At 42.3% G+C, this 15,546-nt stretch overlaps 1 protein-coding gene across 1 annotated transcript; it reads left to right on the top strand.

Annotated features, from left to right (window-relative positions):
- Positions 1–1,741: 1,741 nt before the first annotated feature.
- LOC129328619 (cytochrome b-245 chaperone 1) lies at positions 1,742–15,338 on the top strand. Its single transcript, XM_054977802.1, has 7 exons — positions 1,742–1,879; positions 3,143–3,280; positions 3,594–3,635; positions 8,223–8,296; positions 12,490–12,586; positions 13,688–13,832; positions 14,749–15,338. The coding sequence occupies exons 2-7, from the start codon at positions 3,196–3,198 to the stop codon at positions 14,876–14,878; spliced, it is 573 nt and encodes a 190-aa protein (XP_054833777.1). The 5' UTR covers positions 1,742–1,879; positions 3,143–3,195; the 3' UTR covers positions 14,879–15,338.
- Positions 15,339–15,546: the final 208 nt, after the last annotated feature.

The raw sequence follows: 15,546 nt of genomic DNA, 5'->3' as shown, positions 1-15,546 counted from the left end.
AGACTCTGGTTGCAACAAGTATTTCTACTCCTAGGGGTTATTGTTCGCCCAGGGGGCTGTCATTCAGGTAACAGAGCTGTTCTTCTACACCCAGGGGGTTTCATTCCCGTCCCAGAAGGCTTCTGCTACACCCAGAGGCTGTCATTCCACTCGGGGGCATGCCATTTCAGCCACAGAATGCTTATGCTAGATCCAGGGGTGTCATTCCACTCTGAAGCCTGTCATTCCAGTCTGAGAGCCAGTCTGATGCACCTAGGGGAAGTCGTTCCAATCAGAAGCCTGTTATCCCAGTCCCATAAGCCTTCTGATACACCCAGCGGCTGTCATTCTACTAAGGGGCCTGTCATTTCAGTCTCACAGCCCTTCTGTCACATCCAGAGGCTGTCATTCCACTCAGGGGCCTTACATTCCAATCCCAGAACCCTTCTGTCACACTCAAGGGACATCATTCCCCTGAGGGGCCTTTCATTCCAGTACCAGAGCACTTCTGTCACACCCAGGTGCTGTCATTCCACTCAGAGGCCTGTCATTTCAGTCCCAGAGCCCTTTTAATACACCCAGGGGCTGTCATTCCTCTCAGAGGCCCGTCATTCCAAAGCGCTTCTGCTACATCCAGGGTCTGTCATTCCACTCAGCGGGCTGTCATTCTTGTCCCAGAGCCCTTATGTCACATCCAGAGGCCATCATTCCACTCAGGGGCCTTTCATTCCTGTCCCAGAGTGCTTCTGCTATATCCAGGGTCTGTCATTCCACTCGGGGGGGGGGTCTCATTCTTGTCCCAGAGTCCTTATGTCACTCCCAGGGGCTGTCATTCCACTCAGGGGCCTGTCATTCCAGTCCCAGAGCGCTTCTGCTACACCCAGGGTCTGTCATTCCCGTCCCACACCCCTTCAGTTACACCCAGGGGCCATCATTCCACTCAGGGGACTGTCATTCCAGTCCCTGAATAGTTTATCTGGTCCCAGGGACCTTCCTTCAAAATACACTCCACATTTTCTTTGCAACTTTTTTTTTTTGCTGTAATATGTTTCAATGGTGCCCAGGCAAGTAAATGGGCATTCTTGGTCCCCATTATTTCCAACGGGCATTCAAGCCTCTCCCATTATTTTCAATGGGCAATCCTGTCATTCCTTTTAGTACATCTGGCAAAACTCTTGAGAAGGTAAAATGGACCATTTTAGGCTGCAAAGGGAGTCCAGCTTTGACTTGTCCTTTGCAGAAAACAAACTCCAATGCAAACAAACAAAAACCCTATGACATTGGGTCGAAGGATTTTCTGTGCTTGCTGTGCTGGTTTTCTGTTTGCATGACGCCGTTTTAAATTGCAGGATATTCTCAAATGTGATCCTCCACTCTGGAGTCAACTCCTTCAATTCCGTGCCACCTTGTTCTGCAATTTTGAGCTAAGCTGGTGCATTCCCAAATCGTGTAGAGTTAGAGTCCGTAAAACCTATTTTATACAGTGGATATCTTTTTTAAAATTTTCCTGCAGTCTTTGTTTTTTCTTACACTCACCGCCTATCTTTTAAAGACCGCTTCCTATTCTAATGCGGGAGCAGGTTCATCCAGAAACGAACCGTGTTTTTAAGAAAACAAAGAATAGAAAAAGAAAGACCCTGGCACTTCCAACAGGGTTTTTTCCTTCTTTTAAAAACATTAAAGCACATATACTTTTACCATATTTTCCCCATAGGAGAAAAGTCCAACCGGAAACGGAAGTGAAATTGTACAGCAAGTGCAAACCGCCTGGTCTGTAATCTAGAAGTACTCTCCTTTTTAAAAGCTCTGTGGCCGACTGTGAAGGACTCTCGGCTTTAACTCTATGATATTTGAAGCATCGCTTTTTCTGCCCGGAGGAACTCGGGAAACGGTAGCTTAGGTGAGTTTGCAAGGCGGGACGAGAAGGAACAGAAAGGAGCCTTGTAAAGAGACGGCTGCGCTATGCCTGGGGAGAGAGGACTAAGCCTCCCCTCTCCATTGGAGGCTGGTGCAGCTTGGGAGTGGGGTGGGAGGAATATCTGGGCTGCTTTATGGGGAGGGGGGACCAGACTACATTCTGCCCTTTTGCTTTTTCCAAATATTATTTGCTGGCTGTAAGATGCACATGGAGGGAAATGTTAGTGTGGCTTCCTTTTTTTAAAAGCACTTTCAGTTTAAAAATGTCTATGTGGTTGCCAGCCTCCAGGTAGTGGCTGGAGATCTCCCGGAATTACAACTGGTCTCCAGGTCACAGAGATCAGTTCACCTGGAGAAAATGGCTACTTTGAGGTGTGTGTGTGCGTGTGTGGGGGGTGGACTCTATAGAATTATGCCATGCCAAGGTCCTTTCCCTCCCCAAACCCCACTTTCTCCAGGTTTCACTCCCCAGATCTCCAGGAATTTTCCAACTTGGAGCTGGCAACCACACTGAAACTCAGCATTGCTTGTGTAGTATTTTTTCCCTCAAAGTAGGGAGAAAGGTGGCTTAAGGCTTTTTTCCCTGGGGGCCAGCTTTCATTATTATGAATCTGAAATTTACTGTTGGGAAAAGCCACAGTTGTTTTAAATTTAGCTTTGTTTAGGCTGACAGGAAGAAAATTGATTCATTTGAAATGTGGTGCTGGAAGAGAATTTTGGAGATATCATGGACGGCCAAAAAGATAGATAAGTGGGTACTAGATCAAATCAAGCCTGAATTCTCCCTAGAAGCTAAAATGACAAAACTGTTGTACTTTGGTCACATCATGAAAGGACAAGATTCTCTGGAAAAGTCAATAATGCTAACAAAAAAGTGGAAGGCAGTAGGAAAATAGGAAGACTCAAAATAAGATGGCTTGGCTCAATAAAAGAAACCATGTCCTCCAGTTTGCAGGATTTGAACAAGTCTGTTAATGATAGGACGTTTTGGAGGTCTCTCATTCATAGGGTCGTCATAGGTCGGAGGCAATTTGACGGAACATAAAACACACACACACAGCAGATATTAAATATGTGGCTTCTGCTTTAAAATACATAACATTTGATTGTCAGTACTTCTGCTATGGCAATAAGCACCAAATAAGTTTGTAGGACTTGGTGGTTAGATTTCAGGGTAGGGTACTCTTAAGGAAAAAGAAAAGTGACATGGCTGTACAAGTTGACTTTATTCTTCATCATTTTGTAGGTGGATTTTGTAAGCGTTGTTGGCGACCGTGGATTTCCCCCTCTTCCCTGAAAATGTATATGCTGGTTGAAACCCGTTCAAACAATATTCTTCATTTAAAAAGGGCACCTGGCATCAGATCTTGGTCTCTCCTTGTTGGTAAGGCTGTAGTCTCCTTCCTAAAATATCAAAGTTGGCCTGACTTGCTCTTTTGATGTTTGGCCCCTTGGTGAGATTTCTAGTAAATTGTCCTTCTCTTCTGCCTAATATGGATTGCTTAGGTAGTGGGAATTATTCTTGGGACAATGAGCACAAAACAATGATTTCTTTTCAGAGAAAGTGATCAGTTGTTTGAATGGTATGAAGGTGACCAGTAGAAAGGCCCAGCAAAGCTTTGTTTTGTTTTATGCTGATGGTTTTATTAAAAAATGAGGTTACATACTGAATTTGTATTTCTCCCTTGTCTTTCTAGCAATCTCTTCAGTAGGCCTGGCTGCTGCTTACTACAGTGAAGGTAAAGCTCAGTAACTTCACTGGGTACCTTTTCATTAGAACTGGCTAGAATGGTTTTGAAAACCAAAATGCCTTTTCCTTAAAAGCCCTACCAGGGCTTGATATGTTTTACTTTATTTTGTTTGTATTGTGCTCTCTTAAATGTTTAGGGTAGCTAGCAGAAGTTCTGAATTGTATACATGAGTTTACATTTCATGATAAAAATTGATCATGTAGATGGACCCAAGAGGTGGACGCTTTCTTGCAAAGACTCAAGGCAGCTCACACTGTTTAAGTAAAATACAACTTGATGGGATATCCAATAGAGTTTGAACTGCAAAAATCTGAAAATAGTGCTGAAACATTAATATAAGCATTAATGTGACATGTTAAACAATGCAAAAATGGCATAGTAGGATCATACTTAACAGCAACAGATAGTATGTACTATACATGGTAGTATAATCCATAGTAGCAGTCTGAATAGCCCAGATTAGCCTGAGCTTGTGAAAACTTTGAAACAAAGTAGGGTCGATTATGGTTAATACTTGGGCGGGAGACTGCTAAGAAAGACCAGGATTGCTATGCAGAGGCAGAAAATGGCAAACCACCTTTGCTTTCCTCTTGCCTTCAAAATCCCTTGAGGGGCTGCCATAAGTCGGTTGTGATTTGATGGCTCTTTATTGTTATTATTGCAGTGCCCAGTCCCTATCATTTTACAAAGCTAACTTTCTGAAACATTTTGTTATAGTATAGCCCTAAGCAGGGCTTTTTTTCTGGGAAAAGAGGTGGTGGAACTCAGGACCGCACAATGCCGTCACTTTGGGTCAGCTGGAACAAAGGGGGAGTTCTTAAAAGTTTAAATCACCCTCGGCAAAAATGCTCCAGCGGTGCAGAAGGCAATCTAAACTCCCCTCTGTCTGGAGATCAGGGGGCGGGGCCACCAGCCATGTGATCATTTTCAAGAGGTGCTGGAACTCCGTTCCACTGCGTTCCTGCTGAAAAAAAACCCTGGCCCTAAGTGACTTGTGTAAAAAAAGCCCTCCTGAATAATTCAGTTTTGCATAGTTTGAGGAAAGCCAGGAGGATAGAAGACTGCCTGACCTCTTCAGGCAGGCCATTCCATAAGGTGAGGGCTATTGTAGAGAATGCACATGTTGATTTTGCCAATTTGCATGGTGTTACCTGCAGAAAGGCCTGTTCAGATGAGAGAGGTAGTCTTGCAGATATGAGGGACCAAGGCCATGAAAGACTTTGTATTTGATGGTCGGAACTGAGCCCAGTAACAGATGGACAGCCAATGGAGTAATATGCATGCTCCACCTAGTTCTTGACAAAGCTGAGCTGCGGCCATCTGACAGCAACACTGATTCTGTGAACCTAGGCAGATCATGAGAGGGAGGGCAGGAAAGGTTACATCAGTGCTTAGTTCTTGTGGCCCCTTCTTACATGCCCAGGGTAATGCCAATCACCACCTTGGGTCACATAGCAATTTTCCCTAGGCCAGTTTTTCTAGGGATTTTGATGGTGTTTTACATCTTCTGGGCATGGAGCAGGAGTCACTGGGTGTGTATGTTGGGGGGAAGTTGTGAATTTTCTGCATTGCGCAGGGGGTTGGACTAGATGACCCTGCAAGTCCCTCCAACCCTGTGATTCTGTGATTCTGCACCAACTTGAATCTGGTCTCAAAGTAACTTTACATCGATCCAGGTGGCCAGACTGGCCGTGTGAAGGTGGGGAGTTGGAAGAATGAGGGTTTTTGCTGCTGTATTAACTTGCTTTTCCAGCAGTAGTGCTGTTTCCCCTATAGCCCTATGCTCTTAACGAGTCAAGCAAGAGTCATCTGAACCCTATAAAAAAAGAGAAGCACAATATCCTTCAAGATCTCTGCCTTTTCAGCCAGCATCTCTTCCATCTTATCTGGATTCAGTTTCAGTTTAGCCATTTAATTACAGCAGTCAGCCTGTTGCTCAAGACCTCTGCTGCACCACCAGGGGATTTGGATAGAGAGCTATTGTCCTGGATGTTACCAACATAGTGATACCATCCAATTCCAAAGCTATGAATGGTTTTTCCTAAAGGCTTTACATGGAGGGTGAATAATGTGGGAGATAAGAATGAGCCCTGTAGAACCCCACAAGAGAGATCCCGCACTCAAGATAGCTGGTCTTCAGTGGAAACCCTTTACGTTTGATCCATGATTTAAACCAGTCCAAGGCACGTCCCCTGATCCCTACTTCTGCCCCCAAATGCCTCAGCAGGATGGCATGATCTACTGTATGAAGGGCTGTGTATGGATTCTGTAGAATAAGAAGAAATTGCAGGGAAGGATGAGTTTAAAATACAGATCTGGGAAAATGGCTCTCCTTTACATACAGGCAATGATAAGTTCCTCTAAAAATGGAGGAAGTGGCAGAAGGATCAACTCCTAGCTAATCTTGGAATGTGCATCTGACTTGCATGTTGACTGTTTTAAATCTCCAGGCTACTTCTTACACACAGGGTAGGTGATACTATATGGTTACTGTCACTGGGGATACTTTTGCACATCAAATAATAGATACAGGATAAGGGGCAGTGCCCTGACCTGAGTAGCCCAGGCAAGCCTGATCTCAGATCTCAGAGGCTATGCAGGGTCAGTCTTGGTAAGGAATAGAGATGGGCATGAACTGAAATATGAACCAAAATTCAGCTCAAACCAGGCTGGTTCGTGGTTTGCGAACCAGCAGTTTGTCATAGCCCATTTCTGACGAACCACCATGAACTTTAGGCTGGTTCATTTGATTCATTTTTTGGTTCATCACTGCTGGCAGCCTGGCGCCAATCAATCAGTTTCCTAGGCAATAGGCGATGGACTTCCTGCAGACCTTCTGCTGACCCGGAAGTGACCTTCTGCTGACCTGGAAGTGGTGATTTGCTGGCCCAGAAGTCACATTTTCACGAACCAAAACGAACCGATTCGTGAACCAGGGCAGGTTTGTGAAAGTTCGTGGTTTGTGAAATGTGACGAACCACGAACCGCATGGTTCTTTTTTTTTTTCCAGTTTGTGCCCATCTCTAGATAGGAATTGGATGAGAGACTTCCAACAAAGACCAGGGTTGTAGAGGCAGGCAATGGCAAACCACCTCTGTTAATCCCTTGCCATGAAAACCCCACCAAGGAATCTTCATAAGTCAGCTATGACTTGATGGCACTCTTCACCACCATAAGGGGCAGTAGGAATAATGTTATCAGCCAGTGTTCATGCCAGAGAATAAAACAAGTATAGAGTATAGAACTTATAACGCCCTATTTTTCTGCATACAGCCTAAGAAGAGTCACAAGTATGTAGAGTCCCCTACCTGCCTATGAATGGCCCTGTTGTGAAACTTAATTCATTCACACATAATATTTCGTATAGTGATAATTAGAATTTCTATAGTGTTTTTTAGTGTTCAAAGCTCTCCAATATATTGTTTTGGGTTAATCCTTAGAACAACCCTGTAAAATAGGTGCTGGTATCTCTGTTTTGGAAAGGGGCTGGGACTGAAACAGTGACTTGTTGAAAGCCACCTAATGAGTTCAGGGCAGCGGTAACTCTTGAACAGGAGACTTCCTGAGTTATTTCTCCAGCTGCTTAGTCCTTCTGTTGTACTAGTTCTTGCACATCCCTTTCCCCATCCAAACAAGGTGATTATTTCGCTACCAAATCCATGGCCTGCAGCGTTACCATAATGAAGGGGTTTTAGAGGTTAGTAATAAACATGCCCTGGCTCGGATTGATGTCTGTTACGTTTCTGATGACTCTCTTATTCTGAATAGCGGGACATGAACTGAGTGCTCTTCATCAACATAGTGTGTGTTTATAACACTGAAAGTCTGAATACCAACATTGACTTCTTTATTTATGAAATGTACACACAGAAACAATATCAACAAAATAGCTCAAATTCTTTGGCTAACATAAACATGAAACGTCCTTAAGAGTCTGGCAGAAGGGTCTTTTACCATTCTCATAAAAGGTACATATTGCATATAATCATACAAATGTCTGAAGGAAGGCAGATTCATAATGTTGGGGTGACTGCAGAAAATTCTGTTTGTGGTAGATGCCAATGTAGCATCCACATGTGATAGTATTTGGAGTGGTGCTTCACTGGCAGATCTGAAGAAACAGGAAGGTAGAAGGTAGTTGTTCCTTTGGGTTCTCTTCTCATCACCTGTTGAAGGCTTTCAAGACTGAAATTAGCAGCCTTATTTGGGCCCAAAAGCAAATGGATAAGCAACGAAGTTATCGGATCACGTATCACCAGAGTTTAGGACCTGTTAAAAGACAGGCAGTGTCATTTCATATTAATTAAAGTTACTATGTGGCTTTCATAGGCAGTTGCATGTAGGGAGCATCACAGTAGTGTAATCTGGAAGCAACCAAGGCATGGATGATAATAGCTAAATCTTTCTGTTCCAGTAATAGGCAGAACTGGCAAATCAGCCAAAGCTGATAAAGAAATTCCTGGCTGAGGCTGCAGAAGTTGCAGAAGAGTTTGCGATCTTAGTATTTAAAAAGTGCATATATGTATGGTTTTAGATTCCACTTCCTAATGGCTGAAATATTTTTGTGTTAATCAGATAGCTTTGGATGGAAACTCTTCTATATTGCTGGCTGTCTTTTTGTAGCTGTGCAAAATCTGGAAGACTGGGAGGTAAGCAGTGTGCTATGAACTGAAAGTTGGGTTGCCTTAGCCAAATGACAGTTGATGTTGCTCCATCTAAAGTGGCACGTTACTTTGACAGCTTGACGCAACTGGAATTGCTACATAAATGTTAACCATAAAAATAATTTACAGATAGGAACAGCATTGAATCTTTGAGTGAATGCATCAGTCTTTGGAGCCCCTATCTGGTAACTTCTGAAATATGCTTCAAAATAAAAATAGACTGGATAAATCTTACGATAGTTTCAAGGCCCGTTTTCACCTACTTTGGGTAATAGGACGTGGCCTCTGCATCGATGTTTTGTTCTGAAGATGTGTCCTCCAAGATTCTTGGGTTCGCAAGTATCATATTCAGCGCTTTGTAATGCTTTGCAAACTATTCCTTGTGCCAAATAATTAGAGCTTCAGATTTAGCGTTACCATGACATTTTACTTAAAACCTTTTTACTTTCTGAGCTATAATTGTCTATAGCTATCAAGGACAGTTTTACACTGCTCTGCCTCCAAGGGGCTCCGGTAGAGTGTATGTGGTTCCCTACACCTCATTTTATCCTTACAACAATACTGTGAGGTACGTTAAGATGAAAGAGGATGTAGCTGGTCCAAGGTCACACAGCAGTGTCGTGGCAGAGTTGAAATTTGAACCTGGGTTTCTGAGATCCTAGTCTGAAACTGTGCCATACTGGCTCATACTGGATTTTACTTACTCCTTTGGACTCAAGGTATTATATTTTGCCTCTTGGTGATCACCTCCATTTTGATACTGACTTGAATTTAATTACATCTAGGAAGGAGATGTCAGAGTTCAGTGACAAGGAACATATTTTGTATGTAGATAATTCCAGGTTCAGTCTTTCATTTCCTCATTCTGCAGCATATAGATATAAACCATCAATATAATTCTCAATATTTAAATCCAGAGATTGGAGCCATGAACAGACAAGACTGATCTTTGTATCAACCTGAGAAATGTCCCAAGTTTTCAGAAAAAGCTGATATTAAAAAGAGGGTGTGTGAAAACCCTCCCTAATAATTGAAGCAATGTATGTAGCTTTAAGAACAAATGCCCTCTCATTGTTGTGGATGCTAGGCAACTACAACGGTATTGCCAGCCTTCAAGCTTTGGTTTCTAGGCAGGGGGAAGGGCCCTTTTCAGAGCTGTTTTAGCTGTTGACGGAGGACTTATCAGAACCAGGCCTGGCAGCAACCACCAAATGACCTGATACCATGCAGTTTGCATGACTCCCAGAACTGCTTCCTACTGTTCAACAGCAGTCACCCCATGAAAGCTAATGTGTAGTGGTTAGAGTTTCAGGCTAAAATCTGAGAGATCCAGGTTCAAATCAACGCTCTTGCTGTGGAAGCTCATTCAGTGACCTTGGGCCAGTTATACATTCTCAGCCTAACCTACCTCACAGGGTTATTGAGAAGAGAAAATGGGAGGAGAGCAGAATGATATAAGCTACTTTGGGTCCCCATTGTGGAGAGAGGTGAGGTAAATAAATAATACAGTTGAAGACGGGGGCAGATAACGGGTAGGCTGGTGGGTGGGTGAGAAGGAGAGATGGAAGCAGGGAAAGGCTGAGGATATGGGAGCTGCCAGGAGGAGAAAGAGTACAAGGGAAAGGTGCCTCCCATGAGTCCTTGTGGGTTCCCCACTGTGCAACTGGGCCTGGAACACTTGCCAGCACTGCACAACCAGGCCATAGTTTTCCTGGGTAGAGGTTTCCAGGGCGAGGGAAGGCGGGAGGGCTGAAGAGGGGAGCAGATAACGTAGGTTGGCTGCTAGGTGGGAAAGAGAGAAGGAAGCAAGAAAAGGGGAGCTTTGAGGAAAGGAAGGAGGAAATAGCGGTAGGGAGGAAAATTGACAGGCTCACTACAGTCCTTGTAGGTCTCCCATTTGTAATTGAGTATTGAACATGCTATGGAAGCACCACTCACTGCATTTGCAGCACATTTAAAGACCTTCTGTGAAGGAGAGGAGGAATTTTTTTTGTATTATTGCCCTATCTTGAGGAGAAATCAGATTTCCTCAGTGCTGATTGGGTAGCCTTTATGTCAGTTGTAAAGCGACCTACTCTCTTCTCCGAAGCTTGCTGTATTGGCTGGCCCTAATCATGAAGCTGGCTGTTTCCTGCCCCCTCCCTGCCCCCTTGCTTTTCTAGCCAAAGTACAACGGGAAAGAGCCTAAAAATAACAAGAGGAATTGTGCCAAACAAGTTTTTAATTGGACACCCATGAAGGTGGTTTGGGAAGCCACCCAAATCTAAACAGACAGCTTACCTGTCAGTGCTGTCCCTGGTGCTTCAAGCAGTTTTTACACTGGAGTGAGAGGTGTGTGTCAGTGCTGAAGTGAAGGAAAGAGAGAAGTACAATTCATCCTGCGGCAAACAAAACAAAACGAACCCCATTCCTATCTCTGTACCTCGGCACAGCTTAAGGGATCTTGGGTGGCAAAACTGGGAAAGCCCTTTGCTTCAGATGTTGGAGACCTGACACCAGCCAGAGAGAACAATCTTTAGAAGGTCTACTGAGATTTTTGGTTAGGTCTGTTCAATGAAGCATCCTCCCAAGAAATGTCCTGAGGATCGCATTGAGAGAGTGCCAGAATAGCTGGGCCCATTGGCATAAGGCAACACAATCAAGCTGTTCTTTTTTTGGTGGCCAGAATTGCTAAATAGCCCATGTGTGTAACCCTATAACGTATAGGTAGCTCACTGCTGTAACCTTGTGTTCTTCTTTTTGTAGTTTACTTCTTGATGCAACTGTTCTTTTTCTTTAAAAAAATCCACTTTGCCAACATTTATTGTCCTTCATTCTCTGCCAGGAAACCTAAGGCAAATAGTACAAACAGAGGTATTTTTATGAGCAGATTATCCTCTTTTCACTAAAGGATCACAGGAAAACACAAATCTTTATCATCTTAAAACTTTGAACTGTTCATCTGTGACTACTTTTGAGCTTAAAATCAGCTAGGGTGGCCCTAAACCGATTCTGCTGTTTCTTTGTTGCAGGAGGCAGGGAGCAGCTATTTATTGAGGGGTTTTTTTGGGAATAACTATGACCACCTGAAGGGGTGCTGGGTACTTTTCAAGGGACAAGTATGGTTGAGATCATGGAATAGCCCAAATAACTGCTTGTTCAGTCAGGTGATAGATTGAGCTGATTTTTGTAGCATGTTGTAATGCAGGGAGGGCCTGTAGTTCAGTGCTAGAGCATCTGCTTTAAATGCAGAAGGTCCCATGTTCATTCCATGGTATCTTTAGGTAAAAAGACCAGGCAGCAGGTGAAGTGAAAGACTTCTGACTGAGACCCTGCACAGCCGCTCGGATTTGGAGTAGATAATACCAATATTGATAGACTAAAGCTCTGCTCTGTATAAAGGCAGCTTCATATGAAAATAACCTGACTCCTGAATCCTTGGGAAGGATTGCTGCTCCTCCCTTCCACACATACAACATATTAAACTAAGCTCTAATCCAGATGTTAAATACTTTGGGTCCTAGTTAAGAATAAAAACATTTAAAATAAACCCTGTGTTCCATTACCAGGAACAGTTGAGCCATTTAATCCTCAGGCTTCTTTGTTTCCCATAACAAACTTGGCCTGCCAGGTGAATCTTGGCAGACTTCAGTGTGTTGGGATGAAAATGGGATGGGGCAGGATTGCGTTGACAGACATTGAAACTTCCACAGATAATGTCGGAGGATGGGGGAGGGGGGGAAGTGTTTGCACAGCAAAATGGCACACCACGGCGTAAAAAAAGAGGGAGTTGTGTGTGAAGAGTTCCTAACTGAGGGATGACAGTTTCGAATCTGCAAGGGCAGGACTTCTGCCTTCATGCCATACACCTTTTTAAACAGGGTAGTTAAGCTTCAAGTCATCAAGCTGTCCACTGAATTATAAGTCTTGAGAGTGGGCAACGCCATCTTAATGCCTCTTGTGGAAAATGAGAGATTTGGTTAGTTTCACTTTTGAGGAGAAGCTGAAAGCCAAACTGAAGAGTATTATTCACTAATAGGATGGCAGCGATTATCTGTTATTATGTAGCTATTATATATTTACTTAACTGCAGAGATAATTGAAGTTAATTGGTACAGGGGGATGATGAGGAGTTTGGTTTTGAAGCAATTATTCTCTGCCTCAGTGTAATTTCTGTGCTGTGATTTTTTTTTAAACAGGAAGCTGTATTTGAAAAGGATGAAGGAAAAGTTTTCCTGAAGACATTTAACCTGTACAAAAAGTTATTGACCCTGTCGAAGGCTGGCCACGAACAAGGTAAGGTCATAAATGCAAATGTACTGCATTGGGCAGAAAAATAGTATAATTTTCAGGACTATGTACATTCTTGCTTAAAAGAAGTGTGTGTCATTCTGTAACCTGCAAGTTTGCATAATCCTGCTGTTCATGGGATGGGTGGCAACAGCAAGAATAAAAGTGCTAGGAATTTAGTTTATTGTATTGTGATCATAGATTGACCATAAGCAAAATATTCTTATGTCATTGGCAAGATAGTGCAATAAACTCCCTTCACTATAGGACATTTCTCATCTAATTACGCAGCTGGTAAAGGTGTTACGGGAAGTTGACGTAGACAAAAATATAAGAAAGTTGTTGCTGGATCACACCAAAAGATTTGTTTAGTCCAGCATCCCATTTCCCATAATGATCAACAAGATACCTCCAGAAAGGCCACAAGCAAGGAATGCCTTCCCCTGCTGTTCCCAGCAACTACTATTCAGAGACTTGCTGCCATTGAATATGGTCGTTTTATTTAGCTATCATACCTGAAAGCTGTTGACCTTTATAATGTTGGTGAGCTTTATGGTCTTTTCTAATGTTGTTCCGGTCCAGTTTCACAAATGCTGTAGAGCTCTGTACGCGGATACATTTCTTTGATTCCCATAGGACAAATACTAACATTGCCATAAAATACTTCTAAACTGGAAATTGTCTAGTTATGAAAGTCAAACAGATAGATGTATGATTTGCCTCTTACAGCGGGTTCAGCTGTTGTGGAAGGATGTGGGGTTTAATTTTGTTAAGGAATATCAAGGCAAGAATCTATCCTATCTGCTGTGAAATCTAAAATCCAGCTAGTGAAACAGAAAGGTTGAAACTGGTTTGGGCCAAAGGATTCTGAGCCACCAGCTGTTGGTGAAGGCCTTCGGAAATCCACCTAATTCTACTACATTAGTTGTCTTTAGTTCTGTTATCCTTTAAATTAAAAAGAGGCAGATGGCAGCATTGTCTGAAAGGAAGCTTGAGCTGTTTTTACTAAGTATAAGGAATGGGAGCCTAGTGTGAAGAACATAGTGAGCCTTCTTGGAAACAGTATACTTGATAGTTCATTTATTCTGCTTCTTCTTTCCTATGTAGTGGTGTTTCCTTTGGATGAGATTCGAGCTGTGAACGTGGAGGAGGAGAAAGTACGTTATTTTGGGAAGGGCTACTTAGTTGTCTTGCGATTTGTCACTGGGCTTTCTCACCCTCTGACTCAGAATGCAGTGATGGGCTGTAGAAGGTACAGTATGACGTTATTACTCTATGGTTGGTCAGGATGTGTGAGGAAGCTGCATTTCACCCTAGATGCGATAATAAGACTTTTGAGATTCTGTCTGCTAGGTAAACTGCTGTAGTTTAATTTACATTTTTCAAAGGTTTTTTTTTTAGTTTGTGTATGATGGCCTGGGTTAGATAACCTCTTGTGCATTCACAAATTGTATCAGAAATATGCTATCAAGCAACTAATATAGGTATTTCATTTATTGTGGCTTCTTGTTATTCAGCTTGCAACATATTATAAGGTGGTATTCTCAGGGTTCTGAAAATTATTTTTAAAATAAAAGTGCCTGTCAAAAACTTGTATTCATGGATTCTCTAAGATTTTGCCCTCTATTTATAATTCATATTACTAGAAAACTACACGTTTTAGATGTGTTTTTTCTTAAAAACTGGGCCCTAACAGATATATTTTTTAAAAAAGTAATGGATGAGTCGTTGAAATAAAGTGATAATAAATCAGCATGAAAGACAGGGAGCCATTCCTAGCAACCCTTCAACCACTTGTTCTTATGATCTCTGTACTAGTTTGCCTGTTTTTTAAATTATGTTGTTCAGAAAAAAATGCTCAAAAGGGGGCGTTGCCCTAAAGTCACTGTTGAAGAGAGTGACTACTATTGCTCAGATCAGACAGCATATGAAATCATGGTTTAACTATAGTTAGTTTGTAAAACCAGAACTCTGTTCGTAGACAACACAATCACAGAAAAACCTTCTTTACTGGATATATAATTGAAGGGATTTTTATGAGTACATGTCAGTTTTGTTACCCTGATTGGTTGCCCCCTTTAGTGGATGGTTGTAAGTGCACACACTTCCATGACACTTCCAGCTCAACACTTGTCTCTTTTAACTGTTTTTCCTGCTTCTTTCAACAGTGATGTGGAAGCTGTGGCCAAGCTCATTACTAGCTTTCTTGAGCTGAACAGAGTACCAGATCATCAAGATCTTCAGAACAGTAGTGAAACAGATGGCAGTGATATAGATGAACGCAAGGACCAGTATTAACATGAACTCTGATGCACAGAAAGCAACAGCCCTCTGAATGTTACAAGACTGAATGTCTTACGTTCACACTCAGTTATGGCCTGGTGTCTTCCGTAAATATAATTGAAGATGCAGAGAGAGAGAGACCTCCCTGTATATGCTGAGAACAAATTTTGCTTCAGAGCACTCCCAACACTTAAAATGTTTTTTTTTATTGTCAACTGCTTATAAAGCAGTTAATATTTAAACTTTTTTTAAAAGGTTTCTGCAATATTTGATATTCAGTATTGAAATTTCTGGTCCAATCCTTGTACTAGAGCTTTTCCCACATTGTCCTTCTAACTATGATGTATATACTCTTTCAAAATAAAATTAAGGAGGGTTTGGGAAAAGGCTATAGGAGCCCATCATGTGTAGGTACTTGTGAATTTCACCGAGGGATTAATAAATGGGAATAAAATTGTATAGTTTTTTAGCTGAAGTCTGTAAAGCTTGTGATTTTCATACAAACTATATATAAGATTTTGTGGTTCAGATTTGGTGACTGATATTTTCCTGAAATGAAATTTACTATAACAAGTTGAAATGCCCTCTCACCAAATTTTAACTAGCAGTTTTTCTGCTATCAATCCCCACTTGCTCTAATGCTGATGTTTGCCACTCTGGAATGTTCTAGGAGCCTCAGTTGT

The sequence above is a fragment of the Eublepharis macularius genome, chromosome 4 (genome assembly GCF_028583425.1).
Source record: "Eublepharis macularius isolate TG4126 chromosome 4, MPM_Emac_v1.0, whole genome shotgun sequence".
Classification (NCBI taxonomy): domain Eukaryota; kingdom Metazoa; phylum Chordata; class Lepidosauria; order Squamata; family Eublepharidae; genus Eublepharis; species Eublepharis macularius.
The sequence above is the reverse complement of the archived record's forward strand: the minus strand, read 5'-3'. Positions and strand labels throughout refer to the sequence as shown.